Source organism: Ranitomeya variabilis, chromosome 1 (assembly GCF_051348905.1).
Source record: "Ranitomeya variabilis isolate aRanVar5 chromosome 1, aRanVar5.hap1, whole genome shotgun sequence".
NCBI lineage: Eukaryota > Metazoa > Chordata > Amphibia > Anura > Dendrobatidae > Ranitomeya > Ranitomeya variabilis.
This window is the reverse complement of record NC_135232.1, coordinates 1,100,218,854-1,100,243,228: the sequence shown is the minus strand read 5'-3', so window position 1 is coordinate 1,100,243,228 and position 24,375 is coordinate 1,100,218,854. Positions and strand designations below refer to the sequence as shown.

At 41.6% G+C, this 24,375-nt stretch overlaps 1 protein-coding gene across 3 annotated transcripts in view; it reads right to left on the bottom strand.

Annotated features, from left to right (window-relative positions):
- Window positions 1-362: 362 nt before the first annotated feature.
- Window positions 363-24,375, bottom strand: part of ABLIM2 (actin binding LIM protein family member 2) — a 200,883-nt gene continuing 176,870 nt past the window's right edge. Inside the window, exons 15-21 of one of the 3 annotated variants that reach the window (XM_077280086.1) lie at window positions 24,266-24,318; window positions 19,138-19,276; window positions 18,525-18,583; window positions 14,490-14,544; window positions 9,886-9,893; window positions 9,629-9,709; window positions 1,298-1,544 (exon numbers count right to left, since the gene is read on the bottom strand). In XM_077280086.1, the coding sequence (XP_077136201.1) occupies window positions 1,431-1,544; window positions 9,629-9,709; window positions 9,886-9,893; window positions 14,490-14,544; window positions 18,525-18,583; window positions 19,138-19,276; window positions 24,266-24,318 (509 nt within the window). In that variant the 3' untranslated portion in view covers window positions 1,298-1,430. Of the gene's footprint in view, window positions 1,545-9,628; window positions 9,710-9,885; window positions 9,894-14,489; window positions 14,545-18,524; window positions 18,584-19,137; window positions 19,277-24,265; window positions 24,319-24,375 lie in introns of all 3 variants that reach the window. The other 2 variants (XR_013220102.1, XR_013220101.1) reach the window with 2 other exon arrangements.

Genomic DNA, 24,375 nt, shown 5'->3' with positions numbered 1-24,375 from the left:
GAATTTGCTGGGTTTGTCCTGAATTTTTGAAAACAATTCTGGGAAATTTTTGCAGGGCCAAGACCAAAAATTGGAGGAAATTTGTATAAATCTCACCCAAAAATGAGGCATACCTGTTGTGTTTTTGGCCATTTTTGGGATTAGACTTAAACCAGTCATAGTAGGAAACATGGATTTTGTTTGCACAAATCTGTCAGTAAAATCCACAGGTTTTCTGCCCCAGGCGAATGTAACATCTGCTAAAGCCCCAACCACTGTGAATAATTAGCGCATCATGGAATCTAATGGCAAAACTAAAAATTACGAGACCGATTCATCATTTGCAGTTTTTGTTAAACCACTTTTCCTTTTTTTTGTGTTTTGGCATTCCTTCATGTTTTTTTCATCAATTTCTTCAAAATGGCTCATGCATTTTGCACAAAATAAATAAAAAATACTTTTCCTTTCACTTTTTTTGCCAATTTTTCAGCACAAAAAAAAGTTGCATGTTCGACTATAACGTTGCAAAACGTGCACACACAAAAAATCTGAATGTACATAAAAACAATCCAGGGAGACTTGGAGTACATTTGCCCCCAAATTTTGTGACTTTTTAGAAAAATTACAATTGATGAAAACACCTGGAATTCCCAATGATGAACATGAAGAAAAAAAAACAAAAAACAGGCGAACACTCATATAAGTCTTTGAAAAAGGTGCAAATTAAAAGAAAAATAAGGAGCAAATTAAAAATGGGGGAAAAAACAATATTACAATAAAAAGGGCAATAATAAATTTTGCCAAAGAGTTTTTTTGATTTCAGCTCTGAGGTTTTCCAGCCCTTTCATCACTGATTTCCTATAGCGCTGTCATTAATGTGCGGTTATAGAGTGTGACTGTTGTTTCACTGTCTCTAGATATATCTGTGAGAAGATAAATTAGCTAATTAGTGGACTTCCGAGCCACATAGACTATAAAATAAATAATTATGGAAGCAAGAAATGCCTGAGAAATCCGGCCATTAGATAATACCGTACTATGCCGATCTGGGTGTTAGTGAATACACGGGTGTAGCAAGCACAGGCTTATTTTGGTACATATGAAAAGTTTTGTTCTAAGGTTAGGCAAGCTTTCATCGCCGTAATAAACCACATAGAAATGAATGCGAGCATGGCTTACATGCGAGTCTTTGGCCCTCGTGTCACTTGGTTGTGATGAGAATCATGGATACATGGGTTATACATACAGTTGTACCCCCGGACATACCGCGGTGGGCGTTACAGTGTTCTAGGGCAGGTAGAAATATTGTAAATAAAGCAACATTGGCAGACGTTGGCATGTTAGAAGATGACGGGAGAACTCGTTGGCCCCTTGGAACAGTCTTGCCTCGCTCTTCCAGGAGTCATTGGTAACGTTATGGATGGCAGTTCTATTAAGCGGCTTGGTGAAGGCTAGAAAAGCAAAGCCTTCTTCTTCATGTCATTCCTCTTCCATAAAGCCAAGCGACCAAATTCCTCGATGTTCATCCCAAAGACGTTTTGGAAATCGTCTGTCGACAGGTGTCTCTTCATTATGATCATGAAAGAAGAAAGAATGAGAATCTTGTTAGACATTGCTTATCGTATTCTTTAAGATGGTATTTGGTTTACAAAAAACACTTTCAAGTTCCCACACTAGGGAGTTCTATATATTGGTGTCCTCTGTTCCACGAACCATTGTGCACTTCTCAACATTGACGTTGCAACACCAAGAAGGAAAAGTAGTGAAATTATGAAGATCACAAGATGGACAGACAAGTTACCGAGATGAAATGATGGAAAAATGGAAACAAAATTCTCAACACATCTGGATATATTCATCATGTTGAAAAATGGCTCCGGGACACTTTGGAGAAATGGCCGTACCACTTGATCCATCATCAAATTAAGGAAAAGCTGAGCTGGTAGGGCATATGGGATGAAGACTAGAGGGGTCCAGCTACCATACATTGTGCCACTCCTCACCATAATCCCACAAGTAGGATTGGTGTGATGTTCCCTTTATATGAAGTTGCCCATGAAATAGTGTTGAATGTAAAAAATAAGAAATAGTGTGTTGAAATTGGACGTCACATCCCAAGCGTAAGGAGTCAAACAGTGTCTACACAAACCATCAAAAGGTGTTTGCACAACATTGGGTTATGAGCCCAGACCTCCAGCTATAGGTGATCCACTGACCTCACTCCACTCTTCTCAAAGGCTATCATGGTGCAGAGCAAAACGGCAATGGAGGCTGGAATGGAGGTCTATCCTCCTCAAAAACATGTGTCACTTTTCTCTTGGAAACAATGATATCTGAAAATTGGTCTAATTGGGTACATCTGGGACGATATTGACCGTAAATTGCAAATTGAGCTGCCAGCAGCGGATCTTAATGATTTGCCCAAATGCATTCAGTGTGGCAGAACATTCCTCAGAGAACCATTAATAACGTCACTGATAGCAGCCAAAGAGGTTAGGTGAGGGGATTTTTGCATGTGGTGCTCATACTCCATACTGAATAAATTGAGATGATTTGAAAATTTTGTTTCCATTTTTTCATCATTTGCAGATCAGTAACATGTCTATCTATCCTGTGATTTTCATAGTACCATGGCTTTTCCTTCCTGGTGTTGTATTTTTAATGTTGAGGAATGTATATAAGTCAGAATGTCTACAAGGAACATCTCTTTCTGTAAAGAACCCACAATTTCTATACTTTACACAGAAAGCCCATTCATCTGATTAGGAAATATGTAATGTTTTATTTCTCCTGTGGGGGCACTGCAGGAAAATTGAACACTACCAAATAGATTCTTGGACTTCTGATTTCTGGTGACCTTAGTACCAGAATAACCTACCTTCAGCGTTTGTTTGGGATACCAGCCTAAAAAAACAAGGATTACTCATATTGACTCTTTAATTAAATTTAAGGTTATGGGTGATGACCAATTGTGTTGTTTCTGCTGTCAATTTATTCAAACATTAAATGCTAAAATGGTCTAAAGTGACCAAGTCTGGGACAAGGGAAAGTGAGGAGACACATCTGCATAGGGTTTAGGTGCCTCACCTGGAAGAAGAACGTTGACTCTCAAATTGGTCAGATTATCGCTCAACTACGTAGCTCTACCACTGATTGAACTGAAGGATATTGTGAAACTTAAGGGTGAACTTTATTTTTTCAGGATTAACTTTAACTGACATTAAATCAGACCTTGGTACCAAAGTGGGTTGATGGACATGCTGAGATAAGGTTGAAAGGAAAAGGTATTTTAAAGCTGACCAGAGGTGTTATGATCCTAGTGGCAAGGATCGCAAGTAGGACTAGCTAAGCAACTAAACAGACTACAAACTCTGGGGAAGTGGTAACTGAATTGACCGCAACCTGATCCTATCCGCACACAACTATAGGTAGCCGTGGAACGTTACCTGAAAATCCTAGACGTCTCTTCACGGCCTGAGAAACTGACTATTCCTAGAGGGAAAGAAAGTCCTCACTTGCCTCAGTGAAATGACCCCAAAGATATAGAATAGCCCCCCACAAATATTAACGGTGAGTTAAGGGGAAGCACAAACGCAGAGATGAAATTAGATTTAGCAAATGAGGCCCGCTAACACTAGATAGCAGAAAATAGAAAGGGAACTGTGTGGTCAATTAAAAACCCTATTCAAAATATCCACGCAGAGATTGCTCGAGCCCCCGCACCAACTAACGGTGCGGGGGAAGCAACTCTGTACCCCAGAGCTAACCAGCAGCAAGAAATCACATATTAGCAAGCTAGACTAAACTCATAATACACAGAAATCATATTGCAGACTGATGAGCAAAAAATAATTAAACAGAACTTAGCTTCTCCTGAAGAGACTGAAACCGAAGATAATCAGGAGTAATCAGAATAGCACTGAATACATTGACAGCCGGCAACAAGTGGAAGTGAAACAGAGCTAAATAGGAAACTCCCAAGTGAATAACGAGGCAGCTGATCCAGCCACAGACCCGCAGGATAACAAACAAAGCCACCAGGGGGAGCCCAAAACAAAAGTCACACAATACCACCTGTGACCACAAGAGGGAGCCTGAAAACAGAGTTCACAACACAGAGGTATCGATTGACGATCTACCAAAAAGAACTCCAAGGGCAACAATATCCTTGTCAAAAGGCAAGTGCAACCTTCAAAGATAAGAGTCCCAGCACTTCTAGGACACTGTTTTTTGATCTGTTCCCAAATGTAGGGTTAATATCAGAATCCCTCACGGTCTGGAGGAAGGGTAGTGCAGAATTCACTGTAGCTCCGCAGCCTGGTGGCGATGGTCACACAAATAGTAACAGGGGCTCGGCTGTGGATATTGTGTCCAGAGAATATAGGGGTGGATTTGGGAGTTCGTTACTGGCAATGTAGCCCCGAGCACGTACTGTATGGAAAACTCACTCAACATGTAAAACGTATTAATATGTGGGGAATGCTGCTGCGGTGAGATCATACTTGCAAAAGTAACCACATCGTATGGTCTTTATTTCCTTTAAAACAAAACTTTGGCAAATTCTCCTTGTGTTCCTGCGAAATGAGGACAGTTTAGGTCAATTCTGAATCCTGGGATCTAATCAGTAAAGCAATTAGGACTGAGGTAAATGTAACCTCGCCATCGTGAAAATTGCAAGGTACAGAGTTGAAGAGCGGTGATTAAAAGTGATCGAACCCAGAGGAAAGTCTTGGCCATATTCTGGAGCAGACACGCGACTCAAGAGCTCCTTCAATCTTCCCTTAAAAAGCGCCTTTTGATTGCTATAATTCTCTGGATGTCGACAGCAAGCGTCTTCAAAAGATCCGAGGCCCCAAATGTCTCTTTTTTACATTTCTGCTACAAGTCGAGTAACCAAGTAAAGTTCTGCTGGTCTATACATTAGAACGAGCACACAAACATTTCGGGTGCACAATAGGGCCACGTCCAAGGATCACATGAAATGTAGGTGTGCTTCAGGTAAAATGGATATACCTGCTGTTGGTACTGATGAGGTGTCTAAAGTGAGGTTCTGAAGCAGCTGAGGTGTGTGATGCACCACACAGGGGTTTGAAGAACACCAAAGAAAGTATCCCTGTGGCTTTGCACACCCACAGTTCATAGTAGGGATGATGATGGTGTCTCCATTAGTAACACCTACAGAGTCCCAATTGGTGCACCTCTCATTAGGGTCATCCACAGTCTCTTCCACTAATGCCAAATAAGTGCCAGGCATAGATTCATTATTGGTAAAAACAGCACAGTGCCTCCATTAGTATCAACCACAGGTCGCTTATTAGTATCAACAGGCACAATATCACTATTAGTACCAGCAATAGGCCCATTCTTATTAATAACAGCCACAGTGCCCCCCATTAGTACCAACCACGGCTCCCTTATTAGTCATAAAATATACAGTGCCCCCATTAGCATTGACCTTTGCTAGTCATGACAGCTACAGTGCCCCCATTAGTAGTGACCTTTATTAGTCATAACAACTATAGTGCCCCCATTAGTGTCAGACACAATATTAGTCACAGCAGCCATAGTGCCCATATTAGAGTCAGTCACAGGTCCCTATAAAGCCAATGCCCCTATTAATACCAGTCTCAATCCTTTCTTAGTAATAACAGCCATAGTGCCCCCAGTAGTGTCAGTTAAAGGTCTTTTCTTAGTTGTAACAGCCACAATGTCCCCATTAGTATCAGTTGTAGGTCCCTTACTAGTAACAACAGCCACGGTGCCACCATTAGTGTCAGTCACAAATCTCTTAATACAGCCACATGCCTTCATTGGTACCAGCAAAAGGTCTTTTCTTAGTAATAACAGCCACAGTGCCCCCATTAGTGTCAGTCACAGATCCCTTATTAATAATAACAGTCATAGTGCCCCATTACCAAACTACCAAACCACGAGGAGATTTGGCGCCAGGGAAGAGAGTGGAGCAGACATGCTCCAGAGACACTGCCGAGACCAGTGTGACAGGCCACAGCGGGAAGTCTGCCCCACCCAGGTGCCGCTTGCCGCCTGGCAAGGTCTGGATTCCCCGTAGGAGACCTTTAAGTACCACCTAGTAAGTATCTGGTCAGAGCCAGGATTTGCACCCTGCGCTGGTCAAGCCTTCGAGGCCCGACGTCACCTGTCAAGAGCCGAGGTCTAGTTCTCTCCGTCCTGAGCATAAGAGACGTAAACCGACCGTCAAGCCGAGAAGAGCTGTGAGGAGACTGCGACAGAAGAGGCACGACTGCGATTGTGGAGGAACAGCATGAGTGAACAGGGCCGTCAATTCCAGCTATTATCTAGAGTACCGGGGTCAGCTCGGTTAGGAGTACAGGTTGGGAGGAGGCCGGCAGGTGCGTGAAAGACTCAACAGGCTATGATAGACTTGCGGCCTAGCGGGAAAACCCGGTGAATTCCACTAAGGCCAGAGCTTCAGAGAGAACTTACATGGTGACTCCCATGACTCTGCTCACCACCTTTTCTGAAAAGAACATTAACGCTAAATAGTGAAAGACTTTCTTGGTAATTCTAAACTTATTGTTACTCGTTCTGCTGCTGATCTGCATAGTTATTAACACTAATTGTTTAACGTTACTGCTGTATATAAACAGAACTATATCAATCACTGATAGTTCCCGCCTCGTGATCTCTGCTCGTTACATCCAGACCTGCATTACATACTAATACACTGGGTAGTTTCTTACATGAATGATGAGATGCTGCCATAAAGGATCAAGTGTATTGTGCCAACTACTACTCATGTTGGAAGGGGTAAGTGGCTTACTCCTGCACAGAGGCCACTAGGGGTTCAGCTGTCATTCTGTGGGCCATTCCAAGACTGGCCCCTTCTAGTATTAGCCACAGGTTCCTTCTTTGTAGTAGCAGAAATAGTGCCCCCATTTTACCAGCCTCAGATCTTTGAATTAGTAATAACAGCCACATTCTAATACTTTTTCTTATCATTTCAATATCCTTAGTGGTAAATTCCCTATTGATCTAAGGCATTGAAGGAGTTCAATTCACATTTCCTAAAATTTCTAGAATCAGTGGTACATTCAGGCAATTCTTTGAGGTTGCGTCCTCTGAGGCCACCCTAACAAACAGGTGCTCTAGGCAAATGCCTAGTTTGCCACCTGCTAAAACCGTCCCTGTTTCAAATCCCTGATAGTAGTGGCATGGTATGCTTCTATAGTAAATGCCCCTTTGCCATTCAATGATATTTTACAGATGGCCTGAGGTTGCCCAGGTGTTTTATATTATCAGAAGAAGTTCAGGGTGAAGGTCCCGGCTTTTGAGGATCACTTTGCTAATCCCTTGGTAGTCCTCCTTTGGACTCTGTATTGACTCAAGTGTTCAGCACCACGATGTTCCTGCATTAATGTTCCCATCACACATTGCTGTCGTCATATTTATCCCTCCGTGAACTCCGCGAGTCTTTGATCTTTTCCGAACGGCCTAAGCCAAGGCTACACCTGCTCTAACACAAGGACATGAATAAACATCAGTGGGGAGATGGATCGTTAAGCAGAAACACGTCTTATTAGGAAGAAGAGCCAAGGGGTCTCTTATCTGTCCAAAACAAACCAAATGTCCCCAAACACAAGTTCCGATTAAAGGGATGGTTTTAACCTACATGTATGTTTGCTGTCAACAAGTCCCCACCCGTTATCACATAATGAGATACATCCATTCATGGACTCCAGATGTACAAGCTTTCCTCACATTCCCCATACTTGTCAGATATCTTTTTTTTTGTATAATTCTGGTTTAAAAAAAAAGAAATGACGCTGCGAAAGCAAAAATCACTTGCTGAGTAATGAGGAGAGGAACACATTGAAATGTTTAAGGGAAGGAGTACCAATCTGAATAAACAAGGATTTGTGAGTGGTGTCCAAAATCTTCAGGAGCTGCTTGGCACGCTGGGGATTATATGGAAAGGACAAAGGAGAACATAGGATTTTTAGGGTTTTGTGGGCATCAATATAAGCCTCATTAAGTGTATTTACAGCAAAAAAGGCAAACACAGTTCTAGGATGGATTAAGAGAAGCATTTGAGTCTAGATCACGTGAAGTAATTATCCCCCGCTACTCCTCCTTGGCCAGGCCTCATCTGGAATATTGTGTCCAGTTTTGGGCATCACATTTTAATAAAGACATTGATAAACTGGAGCAAGTTCAGAGAAGAGCTACCAGGATGGTGAGCAGACAGCAAAGTATGTCCTACGAGGAATGGTTAAAGGATCTGGGAATGTTTAGCTTGCAAAAAAGAAGGCTAAGAGGAGACTTAATAGCTGTTTACAAATATCTGAAGGGCTGTCACAGTGTAGAGGAATCATCATTATTCTCATTTGTACATGGAAATATGAGAAGCAATGGAATGAAACTGAAAGGGAGAAGATACAGATTAGATATTAGAAAAAAACTTTTCGACAGTGAGGGTGATCAATGAGTGAAACAGGCTGTCACGAGAGGTGGTGAGTTCTCCTTCAATGGAAGTCCTCAAACAGAGGCCGGACAGACATCTGTCTGAGATGGTTTAGTGAATCCTGCACTGAGCAGGGGGTTGGACATGATGATCCTAGAGGTCCCTCCCAACTCTAACATTCTATTCTATAAAGCGATGGAGAATTTTAAAAGGAATTAACCCTTTAAAGTAACACTCCTAGTTGTTCTGAGCTGTTTTGGGGCAAAGACCCAATAGCTCATTACTGTGCTCTTTAATCTTTATCTTCATTCCCCCTTTTTGTGCTGAGTCCACCCTTTATCTCAGCTCCTTTACTGTTTGATTTCAAACAAAACTACTTTTCCTCTTTTATTCCATTCCGAGGTGTAAACAGAAATCCTGAGGCCCCTTTTATCTAACCAATTAGATGAAACCACGCTCTTCACCACGGCATCTAAAGGGGTTAAAGTGCCGCAATTTAGTTATTTATTTTACTCACTTATATAGCGCCATTCCACAGCGCTTTACATACATCTAAGCTGTAAATAATGTATATTTTCTTCACAAAAAGTATAAATAAAGCAAAACTAGATAATAATTAAATTAGTAACTTTGCAAGGGTGCTAAGAGCTTTGCATAATTAAAAGTTTCAGATGAACTAAAGCTAACCAATTTATAAGTTAATTACATTTCTATGAAACCAATAAACATGTACAGTAAAAGTAAAACAAAAGTGACTATTTGTTCATGTAGGGTCTCCCCAATGTTAGTCTTATCAGAAAGCCACTGCAAAGAGCAGCTCCCAATCTGGCGGACTTGACAAGTACAGGAATTGCATGATTTCCCAGTCAGTTGAATGATGGAGTATGATTTACTACATACGGTATGTGACCAGCAGAGGTGATCTAGTAATCACCAGTGGAGGTACCTGTAGAAGGGGTTTAATCAGTCGAGCTTTACAACTTCTATAACTATAGTCATTCACCAGGTCGCAACCTGTGCTTACGACATCGTGATATTTACACAAATAGGAAAAGTTAATGTGGATAAGTTGCAGTACCAGGCAGTGCCCATGAATGAAAGTGGCGCTGTTTCTGGAAAAAGAAGCATTTTTCTCTGCTAACTCTACATGATACACAATTAAAGAGTCACTAAGGCCTTAAACATGATCACAAGGAGCCGCTTTACCTCCAGTCTGGTCCGGTCTACCTCTTTGGGAAGCTTCACCCGCAGTTGGTTTGTTACAATCAGCATTTCATAGGGATAGATCTAGAATAGAGACGCATAGATATATGTCATCCAGGCCGTCAGGAGACAAGAAGTGGGGTCTTTACATACTGTACTTGGATCCATACTGTCCCATACAATGGTAAGGTCATAAAACAGACACAGACAGTGTAACCTTGTGCGGGGGAGGTGAACAGGTGGTGTATCTTGCCTCTTACCTTGTACTCTGTGGACAAAAAAGACAAAATTTATTAGCATTATTCATATAAATGGTGATAATGATGGACAAAATTAATTGCAAATCAAGTGAGTTGTAAAAAATCTGATTAATAATGCAAAAAAAGATAGTAAACCCTCGTTGTCCCAGGACGTAGCGCCAATTTGGCTTTGAGCTGGGTCATGAATAACTTGATAGAGACTGGTTGGTAAGGAGAGTCTGACTAACAACTCCAAAAACAAGCAACTACGCTGTCCACAAGGACTCCGCTCAGGACTCCTGACGGCATCTGCGGCTCTTCTTTAGATTAGCTGGCACAATGTAACGTGTGCATCACACCGCAAAACAAACATCATGCTAAGCTGGCTACTTAAAAGAAGGGCTGAGGATGCCGGCAGGTAGGAGGCAGTTTTGAGAGCTCCAGTCCAGTGGCCACAGATTACAGAGTTGGCCGATGGACCATGTCCTGCAAATCGATTTGTAACAACTCTGCATCCAGGCAATGCAAGGCTATGAATATATTTTATTACTTTACTTTGCTATCTTCTCTCCCATACATCCTGCTGCTGTGCTGTTTCACATGATCAGTTCATATTCCTTTAAATGTTGCTTTCAACTGCTGCTCAGCCAAGATCCTTATTCTACTGTATTTACAAACAATCAAAGTAGGGTAATTCCCCTCTTTCTAATAAAACAAAGAATGGGATTAAAAAATAACTTTTATTAATAAGTTTAACATTTTCAAACATCAAAGTGCAAAGTGAATAGTATAAATATAATAGAAGCAAGCAGCATGAAATCCTAGGTATCTATTACCTGCCTTAACCCAAAAGGTATGTAGATCAACCTCATCTAGCTACCAAAAAAGGTGGGGCTATTATCTTCGGGCAAACTGATTGCTCTCTAGTTACGTGTAGGTGTAAGATGCCCAAGCAAGGTAGTCGTGGGCGAGCTTCGGTCTCAACTTGCTCTGGCATCGTTTAGGCAAGAAATGCCTCAGTCCTGGTGTGCTGCTAAGTATGTGGTACTTCCCACTTACTTCTGGCCTGCAGGCCTCTTCTGGCTCCAGTAGTGCTTCTCCTGGAACCAAGGCAGTAATCAATCCAGGAGACACGTGGTTCATAAAAACCAAACTTTTACTTTGTGAATGGAAGTGTATTTACAAGCAGATGCAAAGGATAAGGCCCGACGGGTTGTCATCTCTCCCACAGGAACAGTGCCCAACTTCAGCCTTGGTCCTCAGTATAGATGGCATGTCCCTCTCACTTGCTTTCCTGGCCCTAGGGAATCATTCTCATCCATAGCAGTATATCGGGATTGCAATACCTTCCGCCCCATGTAGTCTGAGTCCATTAGACGAATCACATGGAAGGGTATTTGTGGCAAACCACTGTCCCGAGTATTAGGCTCACGCTGTCCCTAGCAGCCTACGACTTGCTACGTTACTCACTGCTGCCCTCACACAGACTGACTGTCACTTCCTGCACTTGCCACTAACTCTCAATTCCCCCTCCCAAACTGGGCTAACCTCTACAGTTAACCCTGTCTCAGCCAACTGCCGCCCCAGCGGGTATCATACCTTAAAAACATACATAATGTCACGCCTCCCACACCTGGTCCTTTACATACTCACCTGTCCCAACGCGCTGCTGCTGCCGCTGCCGCTTCTCCTGGGTCTTCTTCCGGCTTCCGGCATGTGTGTTCGGCTCTTCGCGTCCCCGGAGTGTCCGCGCGCCGCCCGCTCTCCTCGCTGGATTCTGGTTCTCGGCGGCTGAGCGTGCGCACTTCTTCTCCCTGCTCTGACCACGCACGCGCAATCCCACTGGCTGGTCGCCGTTCGTGATCCTGGAGGTTACCTGACCCGGAAGTTCTTCGCCATTCGCCCTATATCAGGTAGCTTCTCCCTCTGCTCCATGCCTGATTGTCATTTGCCTTCATTTGACCCAGGTCTCCTCTTTGCTCTGCGTCTTCGCCTTAGTTAGTCTGCCTTGTGTCTCTGCCATTGTCAGTCTGCCCCATGTCTCTGCCATAGCTAATCTGCCCCGTGTCTCCTCCATAGTTAGTGTGCCTGTGTTTTCGCCAAAGCCTCGCTGCCCTGTGTCTCCACCATAACCAGACTACCCTGTGCCTACGCCTTAGTCTGCCAGCCCTGTATTCCCGCCGTACCCAGCGTGCTCTTTGTCCTCTCTTTACCCTGCTTATCCAGCCTCTTTTACGCTCCTACTTTCTGTCCCCGAGTATCAGCTTCCGCAGCAATAGTCTCCCTCGGGCCTGCCCCTAACGTTCCCTGTATTGGGGGTGGTCCACCTGGTCACCTGGTTAGCTCACCCTTGGGAGGGTTGTTGTCGTGGTACTGTGGGTTCACTCTAGGAGTTCCCGAAGATTTGACACATAAGCATCAAATACATTTAACCCATAAGTGTCAGGGAGCAATCCATCAGCTTCCACCACCGTTACGTAGGGAAGAGAAATAGGCCACGTATCTAGAACAATATATGGACCAATATTAATCCTTCAACATATTACTCTAAAGCGCAACATTCAGGATCCTGTCACTCAGGTCAAAACACATTCATTAGTTATGCTTATGTAGCATATATATATATAACATGTCTGGGGTGGTCCCACCTATAGCCACTTTATCACAGATATACAGCTACACTACACCAAACAATAGTCAGTAGGGTAATACTGAGGGATTGTAACATAGCTTCACAAATCTCAATTAGAGAAGAATATATGGAATCATATGCAAATTGCGTCTGTGGTGGTTACCTATGATTTCCGAACACACAAACATCTTTATCATTTTTATATCGGAGACCATAAGTGAGGATTCAGAGCTGTTATTAGTAAATAAAAGGAACGTTCTCACCCATTTTATCAGAAAAGGCCATGTGCCCACAAATCTACTCCTGGTCTGAGTAGAGGTTCCTTTCACACTGTCTCTCTTTTGGTACCTAGATGAGGCTGATATACAGACTTTTTGGGGTAAGGCGGATAATCGAGATACCTAGCAATTCATGCTGCTTGTTTCCATTGTAGTTATACTATTGTTAGGTAATTGCTGCATGTGTTACTGTTGTCTATCAGCCGTGAGACTTGCAGCCGCGGGGTCTTGAACATATTTTTCGAGCTTGTCAAAGACACTCGGTTAGCACACGAGCAGCATGGTCAGATAATACCTTATCCCAGCACGTTCACTCATCACTACTAGCAATTTATGCTGCTTTTTTATATTATATTTATACTATTCACTTTGCACTTTGATATTTGAACCTATTATTAAAAGTTATTTTTTTAAACTCATTCTTTGCTATACTAGATTTGACTTGAAAGTGGATATAGTTCTGTCTAACTGGGTAATTCCACTTTCTAAGCGTCTCTGCACTCAGGGTAATTTACCATAGTGATTTTTTTGTGCACATAGTATGGATCTTGGTTTAGCAGCAATTAAAAGCAGCTTCTAAAGGACTATGAATTGACCTTAGGAAACAACACTGCAGCATGGCATGTGGAAAAGAAGGAGGGAGAATATGGCAATTAAGCATACTACAAGAAGTCTTAACTTTGCAACTCGTCGAGGATAACTAAATTTAAAAAATAAAAGTTCAATTATTCTGAAAGTAATTAGCTTTGCAAAACTGCAAAAAATATCTGGTTATATAGTAATGTAAATGCTGCTTCTTCGTTATCGCCTGTTCTGGCCCGGTGTGCGGTGAGACAACCCCACACAGTACTCCCCATTCTTCCCCGACACCGGACCACTTCTCTTTGCAAATAATATTTCTGATGCCTTTACTCCTAGGAGGGACTTTTGACTATTAATTTACATTTTGGGAGTTTAATGAATTCTAGTCCCCTGACAACAAAAAAAATGTACTTATTGTCTGGAAACTTTTCATATATCATCAGCTGAACTTGAGATGGAATTTGATAAGTGTTTAAAGTGCGAACACAAGATATTGAAGCAAGACTTTGCCTATATATCTTAGCAAAGGTTATTGTTACAAAATAAAATGGCTCTCGTGTATTCTTATATTATGATTTCCCTAATGCAGTTGACATTTTCGATGATGACTCTGGCTTAGTCTAGTCTAATCGTATCACTTCTGCTTCTATTTTATGACAGCAGTGATAGATCAATGACATACTGTATAATCACTGATTCACGCAGAGTATCATTGAATTATTTGTAATGCAGTTTCAGCCTGTCACCCTGACTTTTGCTTGTGATAAGTTTCTCCCTGTCAGCTAAAACAAGCAGGAGTCAGTAGATACAGGTTAAAAATGCATCTGGAGATTCTGGATACACTAGTATAGGCCCTAAATGTGGAGTCAGATGAGTTTTATAACGCTGCAGCTAATCATTGAATGGTTTCACCAATCATTTAATTGCTTTCTTATCACGGCTCAAAAATGATATCTTCAGCAGCGTGGTCACAAAGCTCATCAGTACAACCAATTCTAATACTAATGACTAGTTTGATATTCTTAGTTATATATTTGTAGTATAAATATATATAGCTGAAATTTCTACACACATAAATTACATTAACATATACAGTACCATATAGAAATAATATTAATTATATGATATCATACCTTTCATGCCCCAGCTAGTATCATCATCCAAATGATATTGACCAAAGTTGGCAGCCTGGAAATAAAGACAAAATATCAGTAAAGCTGAATTTTTTTTATTGTTATTCATTTATAATGTTAGCCAAATGTAAAACCTAATATCCAGGGACTAGGCTGGAGAAATGTTTCATTACTAATAACAACAATGGTTCTTCTACTGTACCGACATTTGTGTTCTGTTGTGCCCCACATTGCTTTCTAATTGTACAGTATAAATGAATGTTCTGTTGGCTGCACACGCTCTTTAGATGCTTCAGTACAGCAGACATCTGCAAGGCGCCTCCTATGTGGCGCCTCTGATCCAATCATAATGGGGAGCTCTGCATTTAGCATACCATTTGCCTTTTTAAATGGCACATCTAACAAAAGTGTGGTAACATGCTGAATATCCTCTAGATACTCTATATTTTTCCTAATTACATTTAACCTCTTGAAGAAAACAATCAGAAAATGACCTACTGTTTAAATCAAGTTTTTGTGTTCCCTTTATTTACATTTTATTTACCATTTTTTTTCCAAATCACATTTTTCATATCACAATCAAGTGAAAAACAGAATTAGTAATCTTGCAATTTTCAACCTGGCTACTGGGGCGTTTTTGGATTCTTACTTCCTGTCATTTCAGAAACAGTTTTCAGCATACTCCTTATCATCCGAGTCAGGATTACAATGACAGATAACACCTGTGTACTCAGTTGATAACACAGGATCCACCAATCACGATAGGTGATGTCACAGCTCCGCCTACTCCCCCTCCCTTCACAATTACCTTTGCACAGGCTCATTAGATGCTTCAATATGAAAGATAGGGTAATGAGTATGACCATTTTGACTAATTTACATGTATTTTTTTTCCTGACAACAGTAAGACTCTAAAAAAAACACACCTAGTGGCCAGTGTAAAAATTGCACGATTTCTATTTTTATTTTTAAAGGGGTTTTCCACTACTAGGACAATGCTTTCCCTTTCCCCAATGTTGGCCCTGGTAAAGTAAAAAAGTCCATACTCACCTCCCGTGCTGGCGCCGTTTCTCCCGCGTCTGTCTCTCGTGCGGTTTTATGTCACATGGTGAATGGCGCCCAATCAGCGCTGACGCCACTGTCCCCGCCTTTTGTCGAATTGAACACGAAGAGGAAGTCCGGACTGCAGCTGATCTCTGACTTCCTCTCCATGTTCAATTTGTCCGAAGACGAAGACAGTGACGCCATCATTGATTGGGCACCGGGCAACATGTGTCATGCAAACGCACAAGAGCCCCGGGACTGCGAGTGTCGACACCGCAGGAACAGTGTCGGCACGGGAGGCGAGTAAAAGCTTTTTATTTTATCGGGGCCAAGCATGGGGAATGAGATGGGGGTTGTCCCAGTTGTGGACAACCCTTTAATACAGCTTGTAATATTCAAAAACAAAATTGCTAAAAAAATAAATACATTTTAATACAAAACTTGATTTAAACAATAGGTTATTTTCTGATGATCATTTCCGTTTAAGGGACGTTTAATTTTTTTCCATTTCATCCCCTTCTTCCAAGAGCCGTAATTTGTTTTATTTCCTTGTCGACATATCCGTATGAGGGATTGTATCGATAAAGAATTTTATTTTTTAATGGTTAAAAAAATTCACAATTTAAAAATAAAAATAAAAATCAGGTCACCATTTTCTGAGCGCTGTAATGTTTTAATTTTTCTATTGATAGAGGGCTTGTTTTTTGAGTATTGAGCTCTGCTTTTTATAGCATATTGGGCTCCTAAAATGTTTTGATTGCTTTGTAGTTTATTTTCAGAAATAGCTTCCAAAACATGATGTTATGGGTTGAACTAGATGGACTTACAGTCTTCCTTCAACCTTAATAACTATGTAACTATGTAACTATGTTAATCTTATGGGATAAATATTTTTATACTTTATTAGATTGAGCAGATATGCATTTGGCAATACCAAATATGTTTTTTTTTTTTTTTTAACATGTTGCTATTTGTGTTATAGATTTTTATATATCTTCTTTAGAAAAGCTGAAGCATCATAGATTTACATTGTAAGGCCATGTTCACATGCTGCGTTTTTTATGCGAATTAAAAGATGCATGTTTTTTTTCCTGACTGAATTGGAAAACTGAAAACTGCAGCGTGTCATTTCTCTCATCGTTTTTACAGCGTTTTTCACCTGTAGAAAGAAATAAGAAAGTGCAAAAAAGCAGCAAAAACATGGTGGAAAAAACCGTGAATAGGAGGCATTTGCAGCGTCTGCCTTCTCAGCTGCCTCCATGCTCTCAGCGCCATCTTCAGCTCGGCTCCCAGCTCCTGTCCTCGTGTCCTGCTGGCGTCTCCTCACCATGACCTCGGGCCACTACAGCACAGCGTGCCGCGGGTCTGTCTCCACTCCTCACCACCAGCACAGATTGTTATCAGCACTCCGGAGGGACTTTGAACAGGATATATGAAGCAATGCAGCGGAGAGGTCACAGAAGCTGTCCACTCACATCAAGTGCTAGGCCACGCCCCCTAGCCACAGATTTTCAATGATGTTCAGATCAGGGGACTGTGAGGGCCATTGTAAATCCTTCAGCTTGTGCCTTTTGAGGTCGTCTACTGTGGATTTTGACTTGTGTTTAGGATCATTATCCATTTGTAGAAGCCATCCTCTTCCTCTTTTCAACTTCAGCTTAAAGTAAATAATGCCCGACCAACTCAATGCCCTACCAATATGTGAAAAAGAACAATGCTGACCAATTCAATGCTCTTCCAATGTCAGCAATGAACGGGGAAACAATGCCTGGACCAATTTAAGGCCCTTTTGATGTAAATAATGGAAGGGGAAACAATGCCAAACCAATTTACTCACTCCTGCTGTTTTACATTTCCAATTGTGTATTTTTTCATTAACTCGTGTATTTTGTCATTAACTCGTGTGACCTTAGTTCATGGCTGTATTTCAGCTTTTCTGTTCAGAATTGTCACTATTTTAACACCTTGTATTGTTCATCCTTGCTAAGCGGAAGCAAAGCTGAACTTCGGAATCCTGAAAAGTGAAGAAAAAAGGCAGCAAGAAAAGCAGCAAAAAAGCCAGTAAAACCTGGGTTTTGACTGCAGCTTTTTTAATGCCAAGCGATCAGGTTTTGGCTGCAGCAAAAAGCAACATGTGAACACAGCCTAAAAGTGACTTCTGTCTCACACACACACTCCAGTGTGATCTGGCGAGTCAGAATTGTAGTCACATCAGTCAGAAGAGGACCGTTGTGGCGCTGGAAATCAGGGATTGCAGTGATCGGTGTGTTTTTAATGCACTGGCACTACACTACACACATATTTAGAAATCTTTATGCTGCTGAGAATAATGACAGTCTATGCACACAGAAAGATCGATTATCAGCTGTTCAGTGTGCACAGTCTCAACAGGTTATTAAATGACTGCCAATCAGCAGGCATTTACATCTGCGATCGTGTAATGTAACCGCACCGCAAGTCGTTAATGGCATACCTAATCAACATGCTGTAAATGTTGATGGTGGGAAAAAACTTGTCAAAGAGTCACAGGCACCTTTTATCTAAGAGTAATGATGCACAACAGAGTACACGGTTGACTCCATCTGCATCATTACATTCAATGGCCCCACTGGCGCATACGCACAAATCCCATTTTGCAGGGGGGTTTGGATGTAGTGCCACTGAAAGTGGCTTTTCTCAATATTACACCTGAAAACTTTCTGCCATGGATTTTCAAAGTAAGTACACCGGCCTCATAAGGTCTACGAGAGCCACTTTATAATGTATGCAGTTTGCAATGTAATAGCTGATGACAGATCTGCTCTAAGGCATGTAAACTACCAAATCAGGTATCGAATGATGATTCCGCATCTGAAAATACGGAAAAATTATATATACTGACAATACAGTCATAGCTAATATGGGAAAGAAAGTATGGTTGTGAAATGGATTCTATACAGCTAACCTGGAATAAATGTGTGAACAGATACAATATTGTTCACTTTGACTCACTCGATTTAGGCCGTTTTTCCCATATCCAGGTAGGGATGCAGACTTGGAGTAAGGTAATCCTATATACCAAAATACAAGAAAATAAATTATGTCTTCACATATAAGCGATACACAAGTAGGATTATTATTATTATTATTTATTGTTATAGCGCCATTTATTCCATGGCGCTTTACAAGTGAGGAGGGGTATACATAATAAAAACAAGTACAATAATCTTGAACAATACAAGTCATAACTGGTACAGTAGGAGAGAGGACCCTGCCCGCGAAGGCTCACAATCTACAAGGATGTCTTTTTATTTATTTTAAGTCCTGTAAGAAAACAGAAAAAAAAGACAAAATCCTACACATTCTATACAGTCCGTTCTTTGGGTGGCTCTTTAGAGTTCGCTGCTGCTTCAATTAAAGTGCTCTATATTTTGTATCAGGTATAAGCATTCTTTATCTCAACAGCACCATGTTGTTAGGTACGCTAATACAAGAAAATATATACACTTTTTTTTTTGCATGAAGAAAAAAATAATGTCATGATGCAAAAATCCACTACAACTTTATGTCCACCTCATGATAATATGGCGATTGATGCATCTAAGAAGAATATAAAACCACTTACGAGAGTATGGCTCCCCTGGATTCCTCTGGGAAAAATCTCTGTAGGTTCCAGAACTTAGGCAAAGTGATCGTGTGTCTGCCTCTGGTGAGTTACTATGGCCATCCATGTCTCCTTTGAGATTCAGCCAACTAGATTTAATCTAAGGGGATAAGTCATGTCAATTAGAATTATTTCATCTAGACACATATTAGTGTGAAATTGTTTTAGGCAGGTGTGGAAAAATGTTGCAGAGTAAGAATTATTTCAGAAATAGAAATGTTAGTGTGACGCTAGTCACTTCTCACAGCCAAGTCGTGAGTCAGAATGGTCAAGAAGTCCAAGGTCAGAAGCCAGAAGAGTACGTCATAAACAGAAGAAAGAGACAAAAGCGTGGTCAGGTAACGTTCCGAGGTCAGAATACCAGGAGGATAACGGATCAGAGAAGAAGGGGTTAAACACTAGGACGGTCAGAATGAAGTCTAAGGTCAGGCATCAAAAGATCAAGCATACAGAACTCAAGGCACAGGAGAACAAACCTCACAAGCTGAATGTATGTCTGGCAGGGGTCTGGGAGAAGCAGCTCAGTTAAGTAGCATGGTAATCACCTGGGACAATGAACACTTGGAGACAGCCGACACCTCCCAGTCTCAGACTGGGATAGTCAAGCTGTCAATTAACACACTGACAGCTCAGCACGCCCCTGTACCAGATTGGATGGCCAAGCTGTCAGTAATTGAATCCCAGACACACTGGGAACCGTGTGGGTTGGAACTGTGACAGTTAGTGGTTTATCTGTGAGCAATTAATAATATAATAATAATAATTTTATTTATATAGCGCCAACATATTCTGCAGCGCTTTACATTATAGAGGGGATTTGTACAGACAATAGACATTACAGCATAACAATGAACACAGATCAAAACAGATACCAATAGGAATGAGGGTCCTGCTCGTAAGCTTACACACTATGAGAAAAAAGGGGAAACACGAGAGGTGGATGGTAACAATTGCTTTCGTTGTTCGGACCAGCCATAGTGTAAGAATCGAGTGTTCATGTAAAGCTGCATGAACCAGTTAACAGCCTAAGTATGTAACAGTACAGACACAAAGGGCTATTAACTGCATAAAGTGTATGAGAACATAATGCGAGGAACCTGATTTTCGTTTAAGTTTTTGAATGGGCCACACAGGGATAGCTAGGTTAATGCGTTGAGGCGGTAGGCCACTCTGAAGAAATGCGTTTTTAGGGCATGCTTAAAACTGGGGATTGGGGATTAATCGTATTAACCTGGGTAGTGCATTCCAAAGAATTGGTGCAGCAAGTGAAAAGTTTTGGAGACGGGAGTGGGAGGTTCTGATTATTGAGGATGTTAACCTCAGGTCATTAGGAGAACCAAGAGCACGGGTAGGGTAGCAATTAATAAAATGTAAGGTGAATAATCAAAAGAGAAGCCTGAATCAAATCAGTATTTCGTATGACCATCCTTTGCCTTCAAAACAGCATCAACTAATCGATTCTTCTAGGTTCCAAACATCTTGAAAAACGAACCACAGATCTTTTGTAGGTGTAGGCTTGAGCAAATCCTTCAGTCTCAAAGTAAATGAACTGAACTAAACAGAAATCTTAATCAAATCAATAATTGGTGTGACCATCCTCTGCCTTCTAAACAGCATCAATTCTTCTAGGTACACTTGCACACAGTTTTTGAAGAAACTCGTCAGCGAGGTTATTCCAAACATCATCGAGAACTAACCACATCATCTTGCGTGGATGTCACTTGTGAAAATCCTTGAAAACACAGAAGGATTTGCACCAGCCTACACTCACAGAAGATGTGTGGTTAGTAGTGAGGAGCGAACGTGCCCAGATAACGTGTTATCTGACCATACTCTGGTGTTAGCCGAGTAATTTGGGCGTGCTTGATAACACATTATCTGAGCACATTCACTCATTACTAGTGATTAGATGTTTGGAATAAATTCCCTGCCGAGTGTTTTCAAAAATTGTGTACACGTCTACCTAAAAGAGATGATGCTTTGATGCTGTTTTTGAAGGCAAAGAGGAGTCAAAATCACTTTATTTATTTTAATAAATTTAACAAAATCAATTAGCACTTCTGTTTTTGAAACCATTCTTACTATATAGCATTTTTCCACAATTGTCTGAAACTTTCACAGTACTGTAGCTGTACCTGATGGGGAAGCAGGAATAGAGGCAATGAGGCCAAGGGGACTAATCTCTAATTACTGGTGAGATGTAGTTTGAGATCATTGTGGAAAAAGGGAAGTGGTAAACAAAAAAAAAGGCAAAAATGTAACATTGGAGACCAAAAACCCCCAATAATAATTAATATTTGAAATGTGATTCTGCAGGTGGTCGTGGTGGACCTACACTCCATTACAAGGACCGATCAAGTGCTGCACACCTGATAACATCCAGTGCATCGTTTTGGATATTTGTACTTATTGTTAAGGATATCGGGAGTAGATAAGGTTATTATTAGTGATGAGCAAGCACTAAAATGCTCAAGTGCTCGGCACTCGAGTCGAGCTGGTTGGACGCTTGGACGGGCTTGATTCGAGTAATGAGTATAAAGGGGCTCAAGAGGTAAGGGGGCCCATTTCTACCTCCAAAAAAAGTGCAATTTAGCATTTTTAGGAGCTCTTGGGGTGCAAAGGGCCCATATATTGTTCTTGCAGATATGCCCTTTTCTATCTGTGTCAGCCAGTGATACCACTGTTACCTGCATTCTGTGTAGGGAGAGTTGATCTATGAGGAGTAGTTTTGGGTTAGAGGCATATAGGCAGGGTTGATTGCCTTACAGTCCTGGACACATTTCTAGACTGCTTGTCCTGGAAATGTTGCTGTTTAGGCTTGTGGACATAGAGGCTTTCTTCAACATCATGGCTGCGGCCATCATTCAGTACTCGGTCCCCAGCCGCCACTATTTTACCGGCTTGCCATCCCCAGCACGTGTACCATAACATCACCCATGCCCTGACCAACGCAGTTACTGGGAAGGTCCACTTAACGACCGACAAGTGGACAAGTGCATGTAGCCAAGAAATGCTATATTTCCCTGAAGGCACACTGGGTGCACCTTGTGGAGGCTGGGACCGAGTTGCACCCCGGGATGGCACACGTGCTACCAACAACGAGGATTGTTGTCCCTAGTTACATCAGGGTTTTCTCCACCTCCTATACCATTTCCTGCACCCTTCCTCATCATCATCCTCCTCCGAATTGTCAAGCCGGACACATCAGCTACATCAGTGTCAAGCTGGAAGCACTGCAAAACTGCCTTGGTAAAGCTGCAACAGGCTCTGCTGAAACTAATTTGTTTAGGTGACAAACAGCAAATCCTGGCAGAGTTGAGGAATGGTATAACAGATGAGACAGATCTGTGGCTCTCGTTGCTTATCTTACAACGAGGCATGGTCATGTGTGAAATTGGCAGTAACCTGGTAGAGGCTCTGAAGCTTGGCAAGCTCACACAGGTACCATGTTTGGCCCACTTGCTCAAGTTAGTGGTTCAGAGGTTTATGAAAACCTGCCCATATTTCCCTAAGTTACTTGTGAAGGTACACCGCGTGTGCGCTTATTTCCGCAAGTTAGCTACAGCTGGCGCCGGTCTGGTAGTGCTGCAGCAGCAATTGCAAGTGCCAGTTCACCGACTGGTGAGCCACGTGACCACACACTGGAACTTTACATTACACATGTACTGTTCAAGGCTTTGTGAGCAGTAGTGGAATACCAGCGACAACATGCCCGTCAGTATTCTGTTCAGCCTCTGCACATAAGAACCGACATACGTGAGATTCTACAAAACTTTGAGTAATCAGCAAATAAGGTGAGCGGTAATTATGCCATGATCAGCATAACCATCCGGATTCTGTGTGTACTCAAACACTTGCTCACAATTAAAGAAGAAGAAGCTATGCATGTGGACCAGGTGGAGATGGAAGAAGAGAGTACACAGAGTGCTAAATGCTTGCATATCCTTACTGCTTTCCTTGCTTGACACTGAGGCCTTCCGCAACCTTATAGCGGAGGCCGTCCTGCGGTACTCGGTACCCCATTTCTCTGGTGTGCCATCCATGCCTTACATCAGCATTAATTCCATAACAACGCAGTTAGGCTGCAGCAGCTGTATATCCATAGAAGAACTGTAAAGCAATAAACCCTGCCTATATGCCTCTAATCAAAAACTATGCCTTGTCCAGAAGCTTTCCCGACACTGAATGCAGCTAACGGCAGTGTTAATAGGAAATAGAATAGATGTAGGCTTGAAAAGGACTTTTGGTTTTATGTTGCAGCAGCAAGAACTGTCAGGCAATAACCCCTGTCTATATGCCACTAATGCAAAACTATCAATTCTCCAACAATTTTCCCTACACTAAGTGCAGCTAACAGCAGTATTAATAGGTAATAAAATATAATACATGTAGCCCTGAAAAGGGATTTTGGTTTTAGGTTTTTGAGCAAGGAATGTATGACTATAAACCCTGCTATAGGCCTCTAATGCACTAAGATCCCTTCTCCAGCAGCTATCCCTACACTAAATACAGCTAACAGCAGTATTTGAATAGAATAGATGTAACCATGAAAAGGACTTTATGTTAAAAGTTTCAGTAGCAAGGACTCTAAGGCAATATAAACTCTGCCTAGATGCTGCTAATGCAGAGTTTCCCTTCTCGAGCAACTCTCCCTACTCAGTTTAAGGGGTACAATGTGGTGAGCATTAAATCACCGGGTCTTATATAGACTAAACGACGTGATGCAGCTGGCCAATCATAGCAATGCTAGTAGCCAACATGGCTACGACATTACCGTTTATGGCAGGCAATCCCCGCATATTTAGTGGCTGAAAAACAGGTAGGGACTCAAGCATGTTCTCGAGCACCACATAATACTCGTCCGAGTAACGAGCGTGGTCACAAGAATTTTTTTTTTCCATAAGTTGCACAATTTTTTACATTTATATAAACTTGATACAAATATAGTGACAACACATTACTGGAGGATCTAACTCCTTACATGGGACTCTACTATTTGCTTTAGTAAAAACTTATACCTCTTAGTAACATTCGGACACTGCCCTTGCCCTGAATTATACACCTGACATGACAACTGGCCCAATTTTACCTTTCCGCTATCTGGATCCATGTTGATTTCCTCCCCCATGGATCTCCTGGAAGCTGTAATGAAAAAATGAGGAAAATAATTATTCAATAAATCTGAAGAACTACACCCCC